At 39.9% G+C, this 25,519-nt stretch overlaps 1 protein-coding gene across 2 annotated transcripts in view; it reads left to right on the top strand.

Moving 5' to 3' along the window:
- The window catches only part of LAMA4 (laminin subunit alpha 4), a 140,611-nt gene extending 118,129 nt beyond the window's left edge, over positions 1 to 22,482 (top strand). For both annotated transcript variants that reach the window (XM_040983146.1, XM_040983145.1), the window contains exons 28-38: positions 829 to 962; positions 2,359 to 2,523; positions 3,313 to 3,466; positions 10,342 to 10,529; positions 12,047 to 12,236; positions 13,138 to 13,293; positions 14,532 to 14,691; positions 16,296 to 16,426; positions 17,412 to 17,505; positions 17,949 to 18,068; positions 22,029 to 22,482. In XM_040983146.1, coding sequence (XP_040839080.1) covers positions 829 to 962; positions 2,359 to 2,523; positions 3,313 to 3,466; positions 10,342 to 10,529; positions 12,047 to 12,236; positions 13,138 to 13,293; positions 14,532 to 14,691; positions 16,296 to 16,426; positions 17,412 to 17,505; positions 17,949 to 18,068; positions 22,029 to 22,174 — 1,638 coding nt within the window. In that variant the 3' untranslated portion in view covers positions 22,175 to 22,482. The remainder of the gene's footprint in view (positions 1 to 828; positions 963 to 2,358; positions 2,524 to 3,312; positions 3,467 to 10,341; positions 10,530 to 12,046; positions 12,237 to 13,137; positions 13,294 to 14,531; positions 14,692 to 16,295; positions 16,427 to 17,411; positions 17,506 to 17,948; positions 18,069 to 22,028) is intronic.
- Positions 22,483 to 25,519: the final 3,037 nt, after the last annotated feature.

Raw genomic sequence — 25,519 nt, 5'->3', positions numbered from 1 at the left:
TGCAAAAAAATTAAAAACTTGAAGTCCTCACATGTTTTTCCATAGCATGCATTTTCCACAAACTTTCAAAAAGACTCTCATTTTTGTGCATCTGTCACACTTAAAACTATTTGAATTAAATCAGTTTTATGTGCGAGAATTTCTCCAAAGCATTTTGTAGGACTTTACCTCTAAACTTGCCTCGGATTACATTAGTTGGGGGAAAATAATAAGTTTTTTGTCCACAAAAGAAAAAAAGGAGCCAATTTTGAAGATTAACTTAAAGTTTAATGACCATATCAGGAAAGAAAAAAAAAAACAAGCTTGTCACTTGTCAGTATTTTTAAATAAGCAATAAGCAAAATCGGGGGGAAAATGCTCATTTCTGACCTTTAAATTTCTCAGCATCCACCATTGAAAAAGTGAAATATTTGAAAAGCCAAACTGGAAAAATAACCCTTACCTAGTTCATCTAGCTACCTCCCTGAAGAGATCCAAATACTGCTTTTTTATAAAAAGTGCCAAGGGATATTACTGATGGAAGACAAGTGTCAAGTTAGCAAGAGAATTGAAACTGGCACAAAGACTCTCAGCATCACAACAAAATGCCAAAAATCTTAACTTCAAAATATAGGCAACTTTTTGTTATCAAAATACATCTGATTGTATAAATGAAACCATTGCAAATGAGTGAAGTTGTTTGAATTGTTAATTATTCATAGACCTTGTTTTACTAGCAAATTTCCCGCACACTGTGCGTTCCTTTCAGTAACATCATTAAGTTATTGGAAATGTGTCAGTCTTTTGCATCCCTGGGGTTCCTGCTTGAAAGCTGTGCTTGCATTTCAGTCAGATGTGTTTTCCGTTTCACTGGATAATGGCACAGTCGTAATGGACGTGAAGGGCACCAAGGTTCAGTCAACAGATAAGCAATACAACGATGGGCTGTCCCATTTCATCGTCACCTCTGTGTCGCCCACAAGGTAACCCAATGCCTGCTCTGTTCATCCCAGGGTGTGTCTTTCTTTGTAGGACATGATTCTACCAAATGGTATTCTGAATCAAAGGTAATCTTTGTCTTCTTAGTGTCAGAAGTGATAGAAGGAATATCACACTGGGTTTAAGCTATTCATGGTCAAGACATGCCAAATAAATCACTATAGAAAGTCTATTTTCTTTTTTTTTTTTAAAGACTTATCTATTTGTTGGAAAGGCGGAATTAAAAAGAGATCTTTCACCCAGTGCTTCATACCTCCAGGTGCCTGCAATGACCCAGGCTGGATCAGGCCCAGACCAAGAGCCAAAAGCTTCATTTGTGTGGCAGGGTCCCAGGTTCTTAGACCGACCTCTATTGCTTTCCCAGACCTGCTAATCCAAACCATTAGCAGGGAGCTAAGTGGAAAAATGGAGTAGCTGGAATACAAACCGGCACCCATATAGACCCATATAGACCCATCATAGACAGTAGCCTTACCTGCTATGCCACAACGCTGGCCCTTATTTTCTTTTTATCAAACAATAAGCAATCTCCATGAAGCAGTGTCTACCTACCCCACCTACTGAAAACAGTACAGTGTGTTGCACATACAGTTTAAGAAATATTGATCTTATTTAAATTTCAAATTAAACAATTGAGGATGCTGCATTGAAAGCCACATTTTAAAAGCTCTCAAGGCAGGTGTTTGGTTTACTGCCATTTCCTGTTTTGGAGTGCTTGGGTTTAGTATCTTTCTTTGGTTCCCATCTCTGTCTTCCTGCTGACTTAAACCCTGGTAGGCAGTTGTGATGGCTCAAGTAATTGGGTTCCTGCCACTTATGTTGTAGGCGACCTGAATCCATTTCCAAGCCCCTGGGGAGTGCGCCAGTGAATGGGAGCCCTCTCTTTCTTTGTTTCTCTTCCCCTCTCTGTCTCCCTGTCTGTAACTCCACTGCTGAAATAAACAAAAACCCACTAACTTTATTTTTCAGATGTGTAATACAAGGTGTCTTATTCATAAGAAATTGTTATTCATTAAGAAAAATTTGAAATAGGAATAATAGATACATAAATAAATAGAAATAATAAATAAATAATTAAAGCTTTGTATTTATTTATAAAACAATCTCCCAGACATGTGATTTGATGATCACCATGAGGTATGTTCTGTGTTACACACACAGACACACACATGCTGACAACCCATCATCTGAAAGTCTTGCATTATGAGTTTCACCTTCCTTGGGGTCTGAATGGCCCTTGGCGATAGAAATATTGGCCATTTCCCCTGAGCCTCACATGTACCATTTTAATTCTGTGGGAAAACCTGCTTCTCCAACCTAGAGTGGAACTCAAGGTCAAAGGTTAGCTGCGGGGTGTGTAAAGAAATTCTTTCTTTGCAGATATGAACTGATCATAGATAAAAGCAGACATAGGAGTATGAATTCTACCAATGGGAAAGTGGCACCTATGCAAACAGGTGAAAAGAAGTTTTACTTCGGTGGATCTCCAATCAGTCCCCAGTATGCAAATTTCACCGGCTGTATAAGTAATGCCTACTTTACCAGGTATGCTGCTTTTTTAACATTAATCTGCGTGATTCATAAAGAAGGTCAAAACAATTGCGGAAATACTGACATTATTAAAAGTGAGAACAATGACATTTATCTAAGGTATTAAAAGGATAGTAATTAAAAGTCTCCATATGCTTGAGCAACTCACATAATTGGGTTTGTGTTTGGGCCTTTTTATCCTTTAATTTCTGCATGACCTTGACTAAGAAAGTCTTCATTTCTTCGCCTGATAATAGTGCCTGCTTGGTAGGCTTGTTTTAAAAAGATAAATAAGGGAAGGCATGTGTAGGGACCTGCACAGTTCCTGGAACACAGCAAGATAAAAACATTATTCTTATGATTATTTAAAAATTATTCTTGTGATTACTGCTAATAGAATAGTATGGAATAACACACCCAAATTCTTGTTAGAGTTTTAAATCTTCTTAATTTAAGGCATAACTTTAACCAATGCTATTAGTCTTGGTCCTTAACAAAGATAATATGGAATCGTTAGGTACAAGAACAAGTGAGGGAGGAATTTAACAGAGATTTAGACTTTGGTAATGCAGAAGATGCTCAATAGTCGCAATGTGTGATGCCAGATACTTGCTTATGAATCATTTGGATGAATGATCATTTTGAAGGATTCCACTTTAAAATGACAATTGACCCATCACACATGCACGCTCGCACATACACGCACACAAACATTTTAGTCTGAAATTCATAGGTTTTCTCAGGTAATTCTAATCAATATATTTTTTTTCTCTGATCAGTATCCTTTTGTCTGTTCGAACACAGGCTAGACAGGGATGTGGAAGTGGAAGATTTCCAGCGGTACTCTGAAAAGGTTCACACTTCTCTTTACAAATGCCCCATTGAACCCTCACCATTGCTTCTCCTGCACAAAAAAGGAAAAAATTCCTCGAAGCCTAAAACAAATCACAATAAAAAGGTAAGAGATAATGCTGTGCCAACTTTCTGATGCCTTCATGTTGCATGAATACAACTCTAGACACTGTTATTTTATAGAATTCTCATTCTCACCTGTTTGCATATGAAAAACGGGATTTTTGCAGCCCCAGATATTACACTCTGCCAGTTTTGTTGCATCCATTCTTGTTCTCAGAGAAAACATTTAAATTAGCTGTTCATTCATGCTCCCAACTACTTCTCACTACAGTTATTGTAGTTGCGTTGTGCCTAGCAACTTACGAATACAATGGGAAACACTTAGTACACGAATTCTCTCCTGCGATTTGCTTCCGTGTAACGACCTTAGGTTTTCGTCACAATCACAGAGGTGCTGAAAGCATGTGTTCCTACTCTCCTTACAGTTTGCTTCATCCACTCACAAGCACAGGTGATGCGTGATGTCAGCGAGTGCTGCTGCATCAGCAAAATCTTAAGCTTCAAAATTTCCTTCTCTCTTTACGCCATATCCTCTCCCATCTGTTCATTACTGGCCTGCGTTATTGTTTCTCTTATTTACAAAGAAAACACATAATCTCTTCACATTATTTCAAACTAACCTTTTCCACCCTTTACACAGCTCACTTTTAACAACATGCTCAAGTGTCAGAGCCCCCATCCTCACACAAGCCACCAGCATCATCTCTCATCTGAATTAATGCAGTAATTCTTCCAAATACATCTTCTTCCTTCCACCTTGTCCCTGACAGTCTACTCTCAACCCAACAGTCAACTCCTAATAAATATAAATCACATGTCAAGTCCCTACTAACTAGGCCCCTCACTAAACTCAGAGTAAAAACCTATGAAGGGCTCCTTTCCCTCTCTGAGTTTCTTCCTAGCTGCTTGCTTCACTTTTTTTCCCCCAGCCTCTGGCTCTTCCTAGAGCAGGCCGTGCATACTCCTGGCTTGGATCACACTTCTACCTGAATTATGTTTTTTTCAAATACACGCACAGACAATGTCTCCTATCTCAACCCTTATCTGGTCAGTAAGAGCAAACTTGACCCCAGTTTAGTACAAAAGCCTGCCTCCTGCCAGAACTACTGATTGCTTTGCCTTTCCCATTAGTTCTTTTTCCACATCCTCACATTTTATCACTATGCTTTATTTACTGTTTTATTGTCTGTCTCCTCTGCTAGAATTCAAGCTCATTTATTGTGTTCACTGATGCTCCTCAAGAAACTAGAATAATGAAAATAATAAGTGCTCACTAACTGTTTATCTGTACGATAGGGTTGTAATGAGAATTAAAGGAGTTAATGCATGAAATACGCTTGGTAGAGTATAAGGCAAATGGTACACATTCAGTGCATATTAGCTACTGTACCTCTACGAAGTATTGTGTTTCTAGAGGATTAATTTCTGGAAGGATTTTTAAGAGTATTCTGGAAAACTCTATTGGAATCTGTCACCATAAAAGATTTATCCTGAGCATTATTTAGCTGACCCATGAACTCTGGTTTTCTGGTCATAGTAAGTTAACATGATAGGCCGATAAAGATAAACTTTCCAAAGCAAACATGATTTACCCTTTACGTGAGTACAATTTTCTAAATGAAGTTATAAGCATAATTTCAAGCATTCATTTTGTCAAGTTACAAATAATAACTCTATTAATACAAACTTTTTTTAAATCAGTGCAAGCTTTGTTATTTTATTAAAACAAATGAAGCTTACTAACCTTTACAGTAAATAGTCTTACACAGAAACCCAACTGTGTAATAACAGGTTACATAAGAACTATATATTTCACTTATATTTTATGATAACTAGAAGGTCAATGGTTTTCTAAGCTATTTACTCAGTTTTGGGAGTTTCTTAAATAGCAGCCAAGAAATGTTTGTGGCCTTGGGTTTGAATTGTTACCAAGGCTGCATCAAAGTAATTGGGATTACAATAATTTATTTTCAAAATTGCTTTTAAAATTCTATTCTATTCATTCTTTATAATTTATTAAAACATTTATGTGTTTTCAGTTGTTTCCAGTCTTTTCTTTTATGCATATATATATACATAAAACTGTGAGAATACTGCCAGTAAAGCTTTAGGATTGATTTTTTAAATTTTTATTTTATTTTTAATATTGTTTACATAGTTGGAAGGATGTACTCCCATGTGGGTCCCTGGGTCCAGTGGGGAGGGGCAGGATATGGAGGAAGGCGGATGGGACAAATGTTTCAGTTTTTGGTTTTTTTCTCATGTCTACAGGGGAGGGAGCTGCTTCTTGCTGTCTAAACTATATCAGTACCTGGAAGTGGGGGATGGTCCTTTGATGACATCCTAGAAACCCTGATGTGGGGAAGAGTGTTCTAAGGGTGCTATTATAAATAGTTCTAAGACTAACAAAATTGTGGGCTTAATTGCATTGGGATTGAGAAAAATCTTTCCAATGTCTGTTGGCTGACTAAGTTAACCTTGGTGCAACCACAGACCCAGACACTTGCTGCTAGCTTGGCCAGGAGCCAAGAAAACATCTTCTACTTTCCATTGTGGACAAGGTGGTCAGTCCTGCATCTCATTCAGCTCTCATGCACACTCATGGGTGCTGCAGCGTAGCTCAGCCTGACCCACCCCCAGACCTGTCCCACACATATGCTGTTGGGTGCTGCCACTTGATCAGCCTGGACTGCCCCCAGCTCTGGCTCTCATGCTCACCAGCACGAACTACATAGTCCAGAGGATTGCACACAGTTCTACCACCAGGCCCACTTCCAGCCCCAGATCTTACACCTGCCAATCAAGTCTGATATGACTCTCAACCAGTCCCAGAACTTGTCAACGGGTGCTGCAGTCCAGCCTGGTCAGCCCACACCATTCTGGCTCTCATAGCAGGCATGGCAGCTTAGCCTAGCCTGGCCAGCCACCAGACACAGTCCACATGCCACCTGATGCGTGCTGGAGCAATGGAAGCTGGAGAGTTGCCAAAGTTCCACCAGGTCTGCTCACAGCCCCTTTCCTTGCACATGCCAGCAGGTGCTACAGCTCAGTCTGAGATGGCCCATCCGAGTCTCAACATTCACAACAGGTGCTGCAGCCTACTCAACCTGGCCTACCCCCAATAACAGATCTCACCAGAGGGTGTAACATCCTAGCCCAGCCTGGTCCACCCCCAGCACTCATGTGAACTGGTGGGTGTTGTGGTCCAATTCGATCTAGCTTGTATCCTGTCCTGGATCTTGCTTATGCTATCATGTGCTATGGACTACCCCAGCCCAGTCCACCCTCAGACCCAAACCATACATATGTCAATGGGTGCTAATGCCCAGCCTGGCCTGCCCTGGCCCTAGCTGGCTCTAGCTTTGGTTCTCATGCTCACCAGCATGTACTACAGCCTAGCTCAGTCAGGTATGCACCCAGCCCCAGCTTTCCCATGCACCAGCAAGCAGCAAGCAGTGCTACTTAGCCCAGCCCAGGTTTCCCACGTGGCAGAGTGCCTTGCCCTGACTCAGATATGCGCTCCAGTTTCCCCCTTCTAAATCACCCCGTCTCTGCTCCCCTGTCCACCTGTCAATGCTGTCCAGTCCATAGAAACTCCCAGTCATTCATCCCCTGTCAAACATGCTCTTAGCTGCTCCCAATCCAACACATCCCCAGATCCCAACCCCGGCAATCTGCAGTCCATCTCTCCCCACCCCCCAGGGGAAGGCTGGGATGATATGTCCCACCCTGGCATTCTCTGCCTTCCCCACATTTCATTAAAAAACAAAAAGGATAGGCAACTATGTTGGCATACTGATATAGTTAACACAAATTTGACATGACCAGACCCAGAATGCCCACCAGCTATTGCCTGCTATTCTCCCAGCAATGCAACATTTGCCTAGATACAAAACAACCCAGAGCATTACCTACAGCTGGGGCTAGAACTGATTCTTACAGGCAGTTCCTGGATAAAAGTAAATTACTTTTCAAAAGAGTAACAAGGATTTATATTTCTTCGTGAGTATTTAAAACTAAACTGTCTTATCAGCCATGGTCCAGCTTTAATTTTTTCACAATTTTTATGTTTCAAGTTTAATTGGGGATGCAGTTTTTAATTTGCTATGTAATGTCATAATGAGCATCTAATGTAAGCCAATAAACATTCCTCTACAGTGTCTAACCATACATTCTCTTCTCTGAGAACTGCACCACTGGATGTGTCTTGTAAAACACTAGGCAGACCCTATGTTTTAGGTGTGCAATCTCAACTCCCTGGATACAAATCAATGGATAATAAAAAATAAATAAACAAAATGAAATTTTAAAAAAAAAATCAATGAATCGGCATCGATCACATGAAGTAAACTGAGCCACCAGATTCTCCATTTTTTTGGAAACTAAGAATGCAGATCCTAGCCTGAGTTGGCCTTTGAATAGGAAACATTACACCTATGATGCTGTACTAATGCACAGAGAAAGAAAGCTGTTTTATAGAAAAAGTAGACACAGAAAGCTGCCCTGAGGAAAAAAACAGAAGCAGACACTCTGAGAAATAAAACTGAGGTGCCAGAAACTTCCAGAAATGCAGTGCCCTGATTCTTTCTGGCTCTCAGATGCTAGCCCTAAGTGGGGTCTCGAAATACTACCATCTCTTGGTTGTGTACGATATAGCTATATCCTTAAATTGTACTATTTTTCTTTAATAGCTAAACTAACTTGTCTGTTACCTAACACAAAGAATCCATAAATTGAAATTGGCACCATCAGTAGATTACAACTAATAGGCCCTTAGAGAAAAAAACAATTAGACTTTTAAAGTCAAGCGGAGTTCATTGAGAAGCCCCATTCATAAACCCATTTTATTAAACTGAGATTCTGTATTATATGATAGTGAAGCAACTAAGCCGTAACTTGTGTCTATCATTATTAGGAACATATACAGAGTATTTGGTTGAGATATATGCATCTGGATGCAAGGTTGAGATATATACACATACACACACAAATGGAGAGAGATCAAAGTTTGTTAATTTTGTGATCAATGGGATTTAGATCTTGTCTAGCCCGTGTTTTCACACATTGAAACAGAGTAAAACAAGCTGTCCTGTTCTAAATAACCCTAAGCTTTGCTGAGCCCCTCAGCTTGTAGGCCATTGCTGCTCTTCTCCCACAGTTAAGCGGATACACTGAAATGAAAGAGAAAAAGAAAATAACTTGTCATCCAAATGGAGAGAACACTGAACAACCATAGCTGCTTATTTCCTCAGCCCTCTTCCATTCTTTACTGCATTTGCAGTAGAGTTCTTTCACCCAAGGTGGACGCCTTGCTCATGTAGCACTGAATCAGATCTGAGTCGTTAGGACCATGGAGTGCAGGAAGATGAGACATGGGAAGCAGGTGGGCATGACTTTAGTGTATGCAGTCTATGTATTCCCCTAAACCTTCAACCCCACCAATACCATGACAGTCTTCACTACCAGGATCTGATGCTAGGAGCTGTTGCCCAAAAACAGGACACTGGCACTCACATAGCTCGTTGGCCATTTATTAATGAGCCTCTGGCCACCACATCTGAATTTTAAGGATGGTTCTGGTATTTATTCAGAACACTGATGGATTGTTTGTTTGTGGTTTTGCTTTTTTTTTTTTTTTTTTTTGAGGTCTTGTCTTTTGCCTGTATAGGATCAAAGGTTTTATTATCAGTACATTCTGGCCTGCACTGTAAATTCCACATCGCTTTGTTCTACTAGTAGAAAAATCTTACAGATCTCCAGAACTGTCATGGATTCATTTTCGTGTGTGTGGTTCTTTCAGTATATCAGCAGGATTAGGAAACTGCATGCATTCGGTAATCTTGAACCAGAAATTACCTTTTCCCGTCATCTTTTGTACTGTTTTGTGCCGGGCTCTCCAGCTACAGCTACTGCCACGCTCCTGTCAGCTCTTCCCTTCCTGTTTACAGAGGAAATTCCTTGCTTTTAAGATCTATTTGGCTCCTCATCACTCAGAAAATAAAAAGCTCAACTGTTACCCAGTCATCTAAGGTCCTTTCTAAGGGACCCTAGGGGAAAAAAATATTATGTTTTCCAGTTGAGTGTTTAATGCCTTTGTCTCTAAATCAATGGCCATTTTCCTAGAGAAGTGGCATCATTTCTCACTCATCTTACTATTTCCCGCCGTGTACCTCTTATGGAAGGCTATAGAACCATCGTTCCCTTCCTCTCTTCTGCAAACCATTCAGTACTCCATGACATGTATGTCACTGCAAGCTACTAAAAGCTGATTTATTTTGCATTTACTCTTGATTTGCTTGGGAAATTAAGACAAAAATGATTATTGGTATTAGCCTGCAAGTTCATAGCTCTGAATGTCAACAGTAGCAGTGCATTTCTGAAAACATGATGTAACATTTTTGAAATCCTGCTTTAGAATCTCGCAGGAATTTGGTCACATATCCTGCCACCAAAAGTGTTCTTAGCTGTGTGAAGATGCTGTTAATTGTGCTTTTTACACAACATGTTCATGACAATCTAGTGTGTTAAAGTGATCTTAACTGCCTAGAAGGTTCCATTGATTGATCCTCTAGGTTTATTTCATTGTCAACTTCTCCATTATTTACTAATGTTTAAGATGTGGACTGAGTGTACGTAATAGGGCATTTATCTTTCTAGCTTCAATTTAACTCTGCTTTACAATCAGAACTTGAGTTTGTTAACCTGCTGTGTTGCTATATTACTGCTACTCACGTGATTTTCTTTCGGTAGTGGAGAAGGGGAAGTGGGGTGTCTAATGCTCTGTGAATGGAAATGCACAGATAATATGCGTCTTGTTATTTTTCATTGTTACTACTAATAATAGCGAAAGCATCATAAGTTAATTTTTGCTGCTAGTATGTCACTATCCCTTATTTTGATTATTTCTTTTTTGTATAGGGAGAGAAAAGTAAAGATTCACCTTCCTGGGATCCTGCTGGCCTAAAATTCCCAGAGCAGAACGTTCCAAGAGATTCTCTCTGTCACCTCTCCAACAGCCCCAGAGCGATAGAGCACGCCTATCAATATGGGGGGACTGCCAACAGCCGCCAAGAGTTTGAACACTTAAAAGGAGATTTTGGTGAAAAGTAAAGTAACACACTACACTTCCATAAATTCACTGTCATGGCTGGGCTCCATCTATTTTTTTCACATTTCATCTTTCTTCTTATAATGTCTTCCTTTCTGTACTATCTCAATCTTACTTCATTATCACCAGAATAAATACCAGCTATTACCTGATTTATGCTTTCCAAGACATTATGTTTGTGACTACCCCCAAATAAAACTGCTATGCTGGATAAAAGACAATCAAGGGCAAGAAAGATGGGGCAAACCTCCAAAAAGTCTTTGTCTTTCCTGTCTTTGGTAGCACTTTCCTTCCTATCAAGACTACTTTCTGACTATACAGGAGAGGGCATCCAAACCATTAGAAATTTAGTAACACACTGGAAATACAAACCTGCTCGTGTGTCAGTGGCCATCCAGCTGTTTCAAAACCCATCACCTTTTTCCAGTACTTCAAAAACCCCCCGGTTATTTAATATTACTGATGATTTATAAATCTAGTGCCCAAATATTCTTTTGTAGGTCTTATATAGCTCTTTCAAACATTCAGACGGGCAGTGCATTCAGTAAGAAGCCTCTGATGCCTTCTAGTTTGCTACTTACCTAACAGGCAGATTCAGTGTTTTGTACTCTCCAGAAAAAATTTGGAATTAATCAATACAAAAGTTAACAACAAATATCTTATCCATAGCTTGCATCCTGGTTTCTAGAAAGTTTTGTTCAATTTCTTCATACTCAGGTACCTACTTTTAATATGCGATAGCTGTCAATTTTTACTGGAAATATAATCAATATTTTAGATGATATATGAATAGTATTAATTGTATGCAAATTAGCATATGCAGGATTTCCTTCTGTACAGGTGAACATGCATGGTATCTTGCCCACATGAATAATTTTTTTACACTTTTCACCAAATTGCAAGTATATTTTCAAAACCAGATGTGGTGAGGTTCTTGATTGGAACAGTACTTTTATAAATGTGTAATGTATCTCAGGTTTTTTTTAAAGATTTATTTTTATCATTTTTTTTAATTGGAAAGGCAGATATACAGAGAGGAGAGACAGAGAGGAAGATCTTCTATCCGATGATTCACTTCCCAAGTGAGCGCAACGGCCGATACTATGCCTATCCGAAGCCAGGAGCGTCTTCTGGGTCTCCCACGCGGGTGCAGGGTCCCAAAGCTTTGGGCCGTCCTCGACTGCCTTCCCAGGCCACAGGCAGGGAGCTGGAAGGGAAGCGGGGCTGCTGGGATAGAACCGGCGCCCATATGGGATCCTGGGCGTGCAAGGCAAGGACCTTAACCACTTGCGCCACAGCGCCAGGCTCTGTATCGCAGTTTTATAGAAAATAGAGAAGAATATAGGATTTTGAATTGATCATATTTATCCAGGATTCTTTAATTTGTAGTAATATTGCTTATGATTCAACTGAATGGCTCCTTATTCATTCTTTCTTATACTGTGTTGTTCTGAGAGGTTAAAGATTACCCTCAGTCTCATTTTACATATAAGCCTTTCTTTTTTCATTTATCAGATCTCAATTTTCCATTCGTCTGAAAACTCGTTCCTCCCATGGGATGATTTTCTATGTCTCGGATCAAGAAGAGAATGACTTCATGACTCTATTCTTAGCACACGGCCGCTTGGTTTTCATGTTTAATGTTGATCACAAGAAACTGAAGATTAGAAGCCAGGAGAAGTACAATGATGGATTGTGGCATGATGTAAGTTGAAGACAGGGAATTTTGTCAGCAAATACACACCCACGTCTGAGGCACTAACACCTCACCACTGAGTTCTCTAGAAATGTCAATTTTTCAATTTTGCTGCTATGAACCCAGAGCTCAGTCTCAAAAATTAATTCCTAGTAAAAAGCTTGAAACATACCATTTAAAAGAGTTACAAAGGAATAGGTGACTGACATAAACTGAACCTTAGTTTCTATAGATGTTTCCACTTAGCTTTTTTCCACTATGTCCATAGGTTCTTAATTTTCAATAATGAATATTGAGCATCTCTTTTATAGGCAAGGCTGTGGAAGATATCCACAAAAAGTAAGTTACTTAGGAAGACAAGGCATCACAGATAGGGAATACAACTTAATATAGGAAGAAGCGGTACACATGTAACAGCAAGAATTAGCAGCATCAGATGCACTAATTATAAGGAGGGAGAGCTTGGCAACTGGGGACAGCATCATAGAGAATCCAGCTGAATATAAGCTGTATTCAGAGAGTCAGCCTAGAGCTCTCCGTTGTTCTAGAGAGGTCAGAAATTATGTGGACCACTTGCTTTAGTACACAAAGTGGAAAACTCAGAGTGAGCCAAAAACAACTCCTATGTGTGTCAAACAAGGAATCCCAGAGACAACTCACAAGAAACCCATATGCTGCACAATAAAGAAAGACCAAAAAAGGGGCAAAGTTCCTGTCACCCCCCCCCCAAAAACTAGGTAGCCCGATGCCTATAAGCCAAGGAAGACACAAACCCCAGACTCTCAGAGAAGAAATCACCTTTTAATTGAGTCTCCTGTAGATTTCCCACGGAGTCAGGCAGAGCAGCCACATAGCTTTTCCCCAGCTATGAAAGGGACTGAGATGTACTGTCTTGCTTCCCTCCAACCAGGTAATATTTATTCGGGAAAAGAGCAGTGGCCGGCTGATCATTGATGGTCTTCGAGTCCTGGAAGAAAGTCTTCCTCCTACTGGGGCTGCCTGGAAAATCAAGGGCCCCATTTATTTGGGAGGTGTGGCCCCTGGAAGGGCTGTGAAGAATGTCCAGGTAAACCAGGTGTGCCAAGGTGTGAGAAGTAGAAGAACATGGTTTCTTGGTCTTTTGGATAAAGATCACTGAACCCAGGCCTTCATTTTTCAGATTAGGAAACTAGTAAGAGGGAAATTGTAGTTTGGTTGGAGATGGGCCATCAAGGGGAGTGTTGTCCTACAGGTTGTCTGTGTCTCAGAGGCATTTCAAAGTCAGCAGTCATCTTTTGATTCTAAGGTAGAGATAAGATGAAGAAAGTTCCAAAGGTACTAGTTTTTATGCAAAGTTGTGTCTCATGAAGATTTATTTGCTTAGCAAGTATCTGTACTTATAATAAAAAAGAAATATCCAAAAAATAAAGCAAGTCATTCCATTATATTAGTGAATTAAAGAAGTTTCAGGTCATAATATGAAATGTAACCTCATATTTCTTATACACACGTTACCTACATGTATATAGTTTGTAAATATGCAAGGAAATATAGTTACCCAAGGGAGAAGCAAGAGTAGATGGTGAGAAATATATCGTCTTCAGAAATTTGAAAATTAAAAATATTGTACCTTACAAGAATTTAACAATAAAGAAGTGAATACCTCTAAGGACTAAAATTTTATTGTTTATTTTTAACAATATTTTATTTTAAAATTTATATGATAGTCAAGGATTTAAAGACTCCACTAGCAGGAAGATAGGCAAAGGCTATAAACAATAATCTGATGAAAAAAACCTTCAATTTCACTCATTAAATTTTAGAAGTCACAAAATCTTTTAAGTCGATAGCTTAAATAGTAGTAGAGAATTCTTTTCAATCTTTTAACAAATGTTTAAAACAAAGTTTAATAAAAATAAAATATTTTATTTGCAGCAAATCTTATACAGGTATTTTTTTTTAAGTTTCTGGTTTTTGTTCAGTTTATGTCCTCTCTAGGAGGGAGAATACATAGCATTCAATTTTCCATGTCTGGCTTATTTCATTCAGGTTGCAATAATTTTGCTAAAATTATTTTATTCTTTTTGTAGCTGAATATTATTCCAGTGTGTGTGTGTGTGTGTATGTGAGAGAGAGAGAGAGAGAGAGAGGTGGGGGGGGGGTTGAGTTATATTGTGGTATCATCAATGCCCTAGAAATTGAGGTGCAAATAGATATCTACTGGGGCTTGTTTGTTGCTTGTTTGTTTTCAGATGATAGCCATTCTAACTGAGGTAAAGAAAAACCTCATTGTGATTTTCATTTGGAAATATCTTCTTTTTTCAGATTAACTCAGTCTATAGCTTCAGTGGCTGCCTTGGCAATCTCCAGCTCAATGGGGCCTCCATTACCTCTGCTTCTCAGACATTTAGTGTGACCCCTTGTTTTGAAGGTCCAATGGAAACAGGAACTTACTTTTCAACAGAAGGAGGATACGTGGTTCTAGGTAACAGGATTGACGCAAAAAACATCAATCATGAAATGTGTTTTTCCTGGTGATGAAGTGATGAGGAATGCTTGCCCCAGAGTTAAAACTTGACCAACTAAACCCTAGAAGGTGGTTTGTTTCCATATGGAACACACATCAGCCCTCGTGGCTCTCCATACCCAATGATGGTGCGCAACCTCTCTTCTTGACCAGAGCTGCCACAGGCTGCCATACTTCTGGATGAGAACTTTTAGAACTTCCTCTGCTACTCCACAGCCTGATCTGCATCAGCACTTGACCATCTTGCTAGTCTGAACCTATGCCCCTTGTTGTGCCCCCTGCCCTGCAATGCCAGTAAACATCATCCTCAGAAATTCTATTTCTAGATGTTTACTCTCCTCAGTCATTACTCTCTTGACCATTAATAAAGCAGTTCTTAAGAACTGGAAGTCGCTGATGAAACACCTGGCTCAGGGACTGGAAGACTATCTGCAATCACATAAAATCTATTCCAACAAATATTCTCTAGAGCAACCCCATGTGTGAGGAAGATACTGGAGTAGATGCTGGAGATATGCATAGGAAAAGGGTATGAAACACATGATCCTTAGCATCAAGTCAATTAGGGACTCATACATCTGCCTGCATAAGGAAATCACACTTCTGCCAAGTATACTTTTTTTTTTTACCACATCCAATAGAGTAACCAGATATAATATATCATCTCTTCATCTAGCTCATGATTCTATTTTCCCTACATGCCCCAACCAACTTGACTCCTAACTCAAGCACCTATAATCATGCTTCTTAATACTTTACCAAATTTCAATGATGAGAACTCTAAAGCCAACTTCACAATTTATGTACCACTCCATGAACATGAAGCAATAACAAGAAAATTTGTGTAAGTTGTTTGTAAGGAGATATGTGAAGTGAAGACTATCTAGCTGCCTGGGGTTGCCAGTGCGCCTCTCTGGAATGAGCATAACTGCTCCTAATAAAAGTTTTCTTGGCTCAGTACTCCAACAGCCCCTACTTGGGCTGCTATTACTTATCTCTCCTCTGAAATGATATTCGACACAAGCATGATCTAGTTTTAAAAAACAGATCTGAGCAAGCTGGCTCACGTGATCGGTGACTGTACCATCAAGTCTAACTTCTGTACTTGAGCACAGTGGTTCTTCCAGCAGTGGTTCTCTATTCACCACAGCTGCTCCGCTTGCAAAAGAGCATCCAGCACGCTGACCTTCACCATGCTTGCCAGGCAATCCAGCCTCTGTGCCTGTATCCACACTCCTTCCTGTGCCCACATTGCTCTGTTCAAACTACTGAAAGGTCCTGTGAGTTGGAATTAATCCATCCTCCTCTGAACTCCCACTGCATAGTAGTCTTAGTGTGCTGTGCCCATAACCAGGCACCATGACAATTTTGCTTAGTCCCCTCGAACTTTCCCCTGTGAGTTAGACAAGAAAAATGTCATGCTCTCTGTGCTGAAAAAAAATACCAAACTTTCAAAGATAGATGCAAAAAAGTATACCTATAATGTCACATCAAAGATATAAACAAAAACTAATAAAAATTATTCAGTGTTTCTTGAAAGCTTACAGTCTTTCTTTCCACAGATGAATCTTTCAATATTGGACTCAAGTTTGAAATTGCATTTGAAGTCCGACCCAGAAGCAGTTCTGGAACCCTTGTCCATGGCCACAGTGTCAATGGGGAGTACCTAAATGTTCACATGAAAAATGGACAGGTAATATCTTAAAAAAAAAAAGCTTTATCAGTCTGTCTCATCTGACCTTGGATTTCAGACCAAGACAGGTTTATTTCATAGTTGCCTCATCAGTCTTACCTAACTGGGGAAAAAAATAAGGAGGCTGCAATATGAGACTTCAGTGTGGGCAATAATTGATTCAAATTAATGTGCTGGAAGTTGGATCAGTACAAAGTCATGAAGGTATAGTAAAATTACAGACGAAAACAAGATAACCAATGCCATCACAAAGAGCTTTAGGACAAGAGCTGGAAAAGCTTTTATTAAATGAAAGGAGCAGATAGATCCAGTTATCAAAGTCAACAAACACCTGATAACTCTAAGGATTTAAGATATGTCATATGTGATATGTATGTGTCTCAGATACATGAATGTTTTATAGATACATATATCTATTTTCAGTTGCTAGAAATAAAATTCTGTTATGACTAAACACTGTTTTTATTCTAAGAAATTACTAAGGAATATTCCTGAAAGCATCAAATAAATCTTAGAAAAATTATTTTTCTTTGGCTTAAAATACACAAAATAAGCCACAATAATGTGTTCAACTATACTGCTTACTGTTAGGTACCATTCTAAAAGCTTGGTTTGGATTACCTCATTCAATCCACAATGCTAGTATTATGATACTTGCAATTTTTCACAAATGAGAAAATTGAGGCAGAGAGTAGGATAAATGGGAGACGGGCCATGACTTCCAAGTCCTTGGGTTAACCTGCTTGAGCAATGTATCCCATTTTCTCTCTCCTGATCCTCTCTCCTATGTAATTATTTTGTTCTGTCTCCAAGAACTGTTTAAACTATTTCTATCACCTACCAAAGAGTGACCCCTTGTGTTCAAATTACAAAGCTAAACGTTTTCAGATATTTAAGTATTGCTTCTCCATGGCAAATTATTTAAGAAATTCTGTTTTATCATGACAGAAAGAAACAAAACTAAGTTTTCCACTGTGTTTGATAGGTCATAGTGAAAGTCAACAATGGCATCAGGGACTTTTTCACCTCGGTGACGCCCAAGCAGAGTCTCTGTGATGGCAGGTGGCACAGAATTACAGGTGAGCAAAGCCCAGTGGCCTAGGCTTCCATCACACAGGTGAGCCCGCACACCCACTTGGGGGATGATGGCCTGGCAGGGCTAACACAACAGGTCGTGCTATGTCATAAATGACAGTCTAAAAGTAGCCAGGAAAGAGAATCATGTGTTAGCATGTTAAAATTAGAATACTCACAAAATAATATTAGAGGGAATTTCTAAATAATACCTTACTATTGGAACCAAAAGGTAGAACCAGAAGTGTCCTAAGTATTCTCCCTTTTCCATTGAAAAGGTTTCCTGGTGCTTGTTTCCACGTTGTTAGACATTGTTAGTGTTTTCAGTGACAGGCAAAGGGGTAGGATCTTCTAGAGTGCATAGAAAAGTTATGCTAAATCAGGGTTTCTTCCATTTGAAAAGTAACAGGTCCAGTGCCATATATGACCTGTCTTTCCTGCATTTCAGTTATTAGAGATTCAAATGTGGTTCAGTTGGACGTGGACTCTGAAGTGAACCATGTGGTTGGACCCCTGAATCCAAAGCCAGCTGATCACAGGGAACCTGTGTTTGTTGGAGGTGTTCCAGGTAAGTGTCACTTAACAGGGATATTTTCAAACCCAGAAACAGTGAGTTTTCATAATATAATATTAAGAGTAGCTATAATAATGATTCATATTAATAATAATAAGCATGTTATTAATTATAATGAATAATATTAAGAATTTTCCTAATTCACCCAACATTACAAAGATTTTATATAAATATCCTTTTGTAAGAAAATGTATACTAAATTTAGTACTCCTTATCCAATGATGAGGAAAAAAAAATAATACTAAATCCTAGCATTCTACCAGTAGATATTAGTTTCTTACCATAGTGCTTATTTTTTCCTCTTTCTTCTAAGTATGCTTCACCCTCCAAATTAATCCCCACAACATTCATTTATTAATGCTGCTCTAGGATTTAAGAATCTTGGAGGATTAAATGTTAGCCAAAACTTGACCCCTTCCTTGTCAGAAAACAAGGCTCATTGCATAGGAGCTATACCTGCAAGCTACAAGTTCTGGTGTTGTGTAATGGCACAGCATGGTAAGAGTTTTCCAGCTGCAGTTCTGTAACAGGTAATGTGGCTGCTGTTACCCACCAAGAGCGGCACATCAACTAGGAGAGCGAAAGAAAATCACATACAGATTCCCCAATGACTTTTAAACATCAGAAGCCTGGACTTTGTTCTTTGGTGGTAGAGAGGGATGCAACACCTTTCACTTACTTGGAAAGCAGCATAGAATGAGATAGCCAAATTTTCACACCTGAAATTTAGTGGGAATTTTGATAGTCTCCTAACTAGATCATTTTAGATGGGACCATGTAAAGGTAAGAAAATAATTAAGGAATGAAACAATCCAGGTAAAATTAAGCATCTAACATAGAGAACTCTCAAAATAGACGCAAGCAAGTGCTCCTATCCTTTATAATGTGAATTTTTCAAATGCCAAAATTGACAATGATATTAATTCAGTGCTAAGAGACATATTTGAGACCCTCCTTTATATCTGCCCATTCACTGTCATCTTCACTGCCCAATTCTGTCCTCCTGCTCCTAACTATGAATCTGAAAAGAATTCTCACAGAAGACTACCAGGGCACTTACACAGGAGCAGCATGAACAATACCACACATCAGTTCCTCTAGGTCTACCTGTTGCTTCCTTCCTAGAAACCACAACACAGTTTAAAATATATCCAAAGACCTACAGGATCAAATTCATCATAGCATGCAAGCTCTTTAATCATTTTCTCCTCCCTGCCTCTGGGGTTTGTAGATCCCTAAATTTCAAAGATGTTCTCTTTACTCCGAGGATTGGCACAAGGGCATAGGGCCTCAATTTCTAGGAAATGTCATTGTTCCTATCCTTACCTAATAATATCTTTTCAAAGAACAACCTCTCCCCCTCCTCCCCTAACCTAACTCCTACCTTTAAGAATAAACACACTCCTATTTGCGTACACATCAGTACATTCTTCGCTGGCAGGGAACATGGCTTTATTCAACATATATCAAACATAGATTGAGTGCCTATTAAGTCCCATGCCATGCTCCAGGAGATGGATAAGAATGGCCCAGTTACAGTACTTTTTCTTCCTTTTGCACTCAGAGTCCTTACTCATCTCCAGATGTTTCTCTTTGATTTGTTGTAAAGTTTGACCCAGCATCATACACTGCCATCATCCCTCTCTACAAGAGTACACAAACTCTATAGACTAGGTGAACAAGGTGTACCGAAAGTCTAATTGACTCTTCAGGATGATTAGCAAATTTTAGCTAAGGAGCCTGCACATAAAAACTATAAGGTCTGAGGCATAGGGCAGCTAACCTTAAGCCAGCTACCCCACTACAGCTTTTAGTTCCATCTAAGAGTTATGCAGCAAAACTGAAACAAAAACAAATTATAAATCAAACCAATGTAGTTAATTGTCTCATTCTGAGGTCTTTTATTAACTCCACTAAAATGAAATCCAAAAACCAAGACGTTGAGAAAGACAACTGTGGCCCGGCATGATAGCCTAGTGGCTAAAATCCTCACCTGCATGCACCAGGATCCCATATGGGTGCTGGTCATGTCCTGGCTGAGCCACTTCCCATCCAGCTCCCTGCTGTGGCCTGGGAAAGCAGCCAGGATGGCCCAAAGCCTTGGAACCCTGCGCCCATGTATGTGGAAGAAATGGAAGAAGCTCCTGGTTCTTCGCTTTATATCAGCTCATCTCCAGCCATTGAGGCCACTTGGGGAGTGAACCAGCAGATGGAAAATCTTTCTGTCTCTCCTTCTCTCTGTGGATCTTTCCAATAAAAATAGTAAATAAATTAAGATAAAAAGTGTAACTGAAAAAAGCAATTATAAATAAAACTCCTATATGCAGTGATTTCTCTTGGAACCCCAGCCAGTTCTGTAATAGAACTCAGATACTATTGGTTCATTATTTCTACCAAAAATTAAAAAAAAAAACAGTGAATATGTGAAGTTCTTAGAGCTATACACCCAAAAAGTCAAATTTGCTAAAATTATAATTTTAACAAATCAGCAATAGGAATTAAAGAATTGTTTGAAGTTAATGTGGTCCACACACAGGTGTAACAATTCGTTTCTTTACTGACTTATCCTGCATTTTTCAAGATAGCCAAACCTTCCAACTGGGGAACTTCCACTCTTAAAATCATGCATTGATTTCATTAATCCTCTGTCACTATCTATAATTAATTTTATGATAAATTATGCAGGACATAATTGCTATATGAATTATTTCCTCCGGAGAGTTTTCTCCGTGAACCAAAGGGTAATAAGCTTGAACAAAAATATATCCATGTTTAATCTAGTCTCCAAAATAGGCAGAAGCCTTCTAAGTCTGAGCCCCTGGTACTTTTTCTCATTCTCTTTTTTATTCTGTTGATGAGGTCACTGAACAGATCTGGGGGATATATATACACTTCTACTAATCTAAAATTGATCATTCAGAGCCCTTACAAACCTAAACTTTATGATTATTGTCCTTAAACCATACCCTGGAAAATAATATCAATAAAAAAGAACAAAAAAGCTGAAAGATAATTTTTTAAAAAGCAATGTGAAGAAAAAAAGAAATGCTTTTTCCATGACTTACTTCAAGTTCAAAATTTAGCATGCTCTCACTCTGTGTTGCTTAGAAAATATATGATTATTCCTTGATGCTGTTTCATGTCCTGTCTTTGTTCTTGCCTGATATCTGTTTTCTTATGTTCTGTTACTGATTTCTGTTACTGCTTAAGTAGGTGTCTGTACACAATAAACTGAGTGAATGGATCTTAATTTCGTATTTCTAACCTCTCTAAATTGCTTGAAATTATATTACTTCTATCATCTCAACACATTTAATTATGTGTGTCCAATTAATCAGTACAGGCTTCTTTTAGATCGCTAATTAAGAGGAGAAAGCACCTCTGACAAACCATAGGTCACCTGGGCCCACACAAAGCCTAAGCTAGTTATCATCACCCTACTCATAACTCCAAAACCCTGGGCTCAGAAAAATTTAATTTTCATTCATTTGAATTCATTATTTTCTCATTACGCTTCCTGAGTTTGGCCAAAATATGGAGGCTTAAGGGTAAATGGTAATGATAGGAATGAAACAGGAACATTAAGCATGTCCAAAAATAGTATCCAAGTATCTTTCCCCATTCTCAGACACATGCACAAAATAAGTGAGGTTCAAAACATAGGTAGATTATGAAAAATATTGCTAAGGCTTTATATACTCGTGGAAGTGGTAAGTTTCAGCCCTAGAAAACAGAGACAGCATACACAGAAATATGACCACAGAAAGCATGACAAAACATCTAAATGACCACACGCACATATGACTTCAAATACAGAGGAGGTTCCCGAGAGAGGAGTCAATTCCATGTTTGACATATTGAGAATATGAGCAATTATGATGCCAACTTACCATAATGCTGGGGCTCAGCAAGCCCCCACTGCAACTTTGGATTTTTCCTTCTTTCTCTTTGCAGAATCTCTGTTGACGCCACGCTTGGCACCTGGCAAACCCTTCACAGGCTGCATCCGCCACTTTGTGATTGATGGGCGCCCAGTGAGCTTCAGTAAGGCAGCCTTGGTCAGCGGCGCTGTGAGCATCAACTCCTGTCCAGTAGCCTGACATGACCAAGCACAGCAACCCTAGTACAAAGTTCTGCAGAGCACTGAAATAAACGTGAAACCAGCCAAGAGGAACAGCATTTCTTCCCTCCCCAGGAGAAACTTTCATTTGGTTGAACTGAACTGAAACGAATCATCAGGGACTGGATGCCCCATGTTTCTCATTTGGAATCTTACCTTGAACCAAAAGTGTCTGCAATGGACAACAATGAAGGAGTGGTAAACTTATTTGTATTGAACGCACACTTGCTTCCCGCTGGCAAAATTACTGTGCCTGTTTCTAATAAAATAGAAGGGATTCTTAATAAACACTGGCACATATTTTTAAAGTACGGCTAGATTCTCAGATTTATCTTTCTTCCAGGGAAGATAACTTTCAACATAACCCAAAATTTCTTTATCCTAGGCTACCTTTATCTGGAAGCAGATGTACTCATTTACATATAACCTAAAATTAGGTTTGGTGGTAGTATCTTAATTTGGTCTATCAGTAATACTATTTTAGGTTTTTAGCAGTGAGGAAGGTTCAATAAACTAAGTTCCTAACACAGTATTAGAAAACGGCAGTACAATTTTTTGTTTTCTTTTTAGCAGTAAGCATTAAACCAACTTTAAGGAAGAGTACACCACCTGACAGACCTGGTGGACATTTTGGGAAAGTGAGAACCCAGTATGCATTCAGACTGGAGTTCTTAAGGATACGGGTATGGCCTCTCCATTTTCTCCTCCCTCCTCTCTGTCTGGTATATCTAATTGAGTGGGGGACTTCCTGAAATTGCTCCCAGAACTCCACATTGGACCTAAGAGCGCCCCCTGGTGTAAGTTGGTGAGTAGTTTCCTAAGCTGCCCCCAAGTGAGGACTGGTATCCACATATTTATTTTTTTCTAGATAAGAAAAAACTGAATTACACTACTGTTTTCCATTCCCTATCTCCTTAAAAGAAAAATAATGTGGTAATGAGAATGAGAGGCATTGGGTATTATGCAGGGGTCACATGGGCCATTACAGCAAAGGGCAGGACAAAAACCACAGAATTCAAAACAAAAGCATTGTTTCTCCCCCATACCTGCAATTGCCCCTACATACCTGAAAAATAATCTTAGTTCTAGAATGTTATCATCTTTTTTTCTAACCATCTATATTAATGAAGTCTAGAAGAAGAAACATAGGCTTTAATAGCTGGTAGGATATAAAAAACTGAAATAAAGTTATATATGAAAATATAACTCTAAAGATAGAATGAAAGAAAACAGGCCTTTTTTATTATTCTGTTTTATTTTTAATTTAATGATATAATTCCATAGGAGAAAATAGGTTTTGATATCATAGGATTGAAATGATAGAAAAGGAAAACTTCTGACAGGCATAAAATATTTTCAGGAATTACCAAGTGGAAGAAAACAAATCTTGTGCCTCAAAAAGATTATAACGTTTATATATAATATGTTCTCATTACCCACCAGCTTGAAGTATATAAATAAAGATAATGAATATATCAATAAAAACAGCCAGATATACAGCAGATATTCACTTTGGTAACGGCCAGTCACATGAAAAGCCACAGCCAATTATTTCATTTGCTCATTATATGGACCCTATGAGGAAATGCTAACAGCTCAGGAAAAGTTGACATTTAGCTAAACTGAGAAGCCAAGACTCAAGAAAGACCTCAAGTCACCCCACAGACGGTCTCTGAAGCAGGACACACATGCCCAAATGCCAGGAGAGCCAAAGGAATAAAGCAGGACTGGGAGCAGAGGTGAATCCCAGAGAGAAAGGCAGGAGAGCAGTTGCTATGGCTTGTCTACAGGAGCACCAGTTACTCAGCTCAACCAACTGTCACTAGGAAAGAACATCAACCCAGAATGGAATTTCCCAAAGAGAGAGGCTGGAAATACAAAATGAGGAGGGCATGAAATGACCTGCTCTTTCAGTTGGTAACCAAAGCAACAGCAACCACAAGGGGAAAACACAGACCAAGCGAAACCAACTGAGAGTAAAGGGCTAAAGATCCTAAATCCAAGAGTCTGGAGCAATAATTTAATCAGTGCACTTGAATACACCAAATCCTTACAACATTCCCCCCAGCGGCCACAGTTTCCGTGCAAGGCGGGGACAGAGACGCCGGCCTTGGGCAGCCAGTGCACCAAGTGGTGCCAGGCTCTGCCTGCTGGCCACCCAGCGGCAAGCTCTGGGGTTTGATGATATGAAATAGCTGCTTAGGGACACCCATAAGTAAGACCAGCGTTAGCGTAGGTGAGACACTAATTTCTGGTGATTCCCAGGAACCGGGACATGAAACCTTAATGCAAGTGTGGGACTGAGACCTGAATGTTCGGACTAAGCAAACCTTAGTCCACAAACATGATTGGAACACAGGGTGCAGCTCAGGACATGCCCAGCTTGGCTTTGGCTCCAACTGGTCCACATTAAGCACAAAGTTGAGCCACGGTGTCTAAGGCAGGGGTCGTGACAGGTGGATGGGGCTGCGGTCGGGTCTGAATACAGTTGTCTCCCTTGGCACAAGTGTGGACTGGAAAAAGACGTACCGGGCCGGGCCAGACCGCAATACCTTCTGGCGCTTTGGAGTACCAGGGTAGATGTGGGACAGACTAGGCTAGGTCCCAACCCCAACTGAGCCATATACGAGCTATATGGGGGTGTGGACGACCGTGGCTGGGCTGAAACACCCTACAGCAAGAACCAGAATGGGATGAAGGCCAGTTAGGAAAGGCCACTGTTCCTGCTAGGACAGGAGGCGAACTGGCTCATGGACCCACTGGTATGCACGAAACCTGGCACATGGTGGGGTTCTGACGGAGGAGCCCGGGCAACTCCTCTGGCAGGACACAGACCCTGCAGGTCAGCGCAAAGAACATGGAAGGTAACAGCCAAGAGGTCATGGAAAGTGTCCCACTGGCATGCATTTGGCATGGGTCGGGGGCAGACCAGGCTGAATCTGTTCATGTCATCCACTAGTAAATCCGAATGCCAGAACAGAGTGTGGGTCGAACCAGGTCCTGTCATGACAAAAGCAACACACAATTTGGAATGCCAAGGTGAGGTAGTCTGAGCCGGATGCAGCCGCAGCACCCAACCAGCACAAGTGAGAACCAGGAAGGGAGGAGGCAGAGCTGACAGGGGAATAAGGGGTGGTTCCCTAGCTGAACAGCAACTTACACTGAGGAGTGTGAGCTGGGTAGGGGGTAGACCAGACCAGGCAGGGACACAGCACCTGCGCACCTCATGTGGACCAGATTGGGTGAAAACCAGGCTGGGCTGACTATTCCCACTGGTGCAAGCTACAATCAGAGTAGGTGAGGGTTGTTGGGGCTTGGTCATAGC

This window comes from Ochotona curzoniae, unplaced genomic scaffold (assembly GCF_017591425.1).
Source record: "Ochotona curzoniae isolate NIBS_2020 unplaced genomic scaffold, NIBS_Ocur_1.0 contig_3819, whole genome shotgun sequence".
NCBI classification, from domain to species: domain Eukaryota; kingdom Metazoa; phylum Chordata; class Mammalia; order Lagomorpha; family Ochotonidae; genus Ochotona; species Ochotona curzoniae.
The sequence above is the reverse complement of the archived record's forward strand: the minus strand, read 5'-3'. Positions and strand labels throughout refer to the sequence as shown.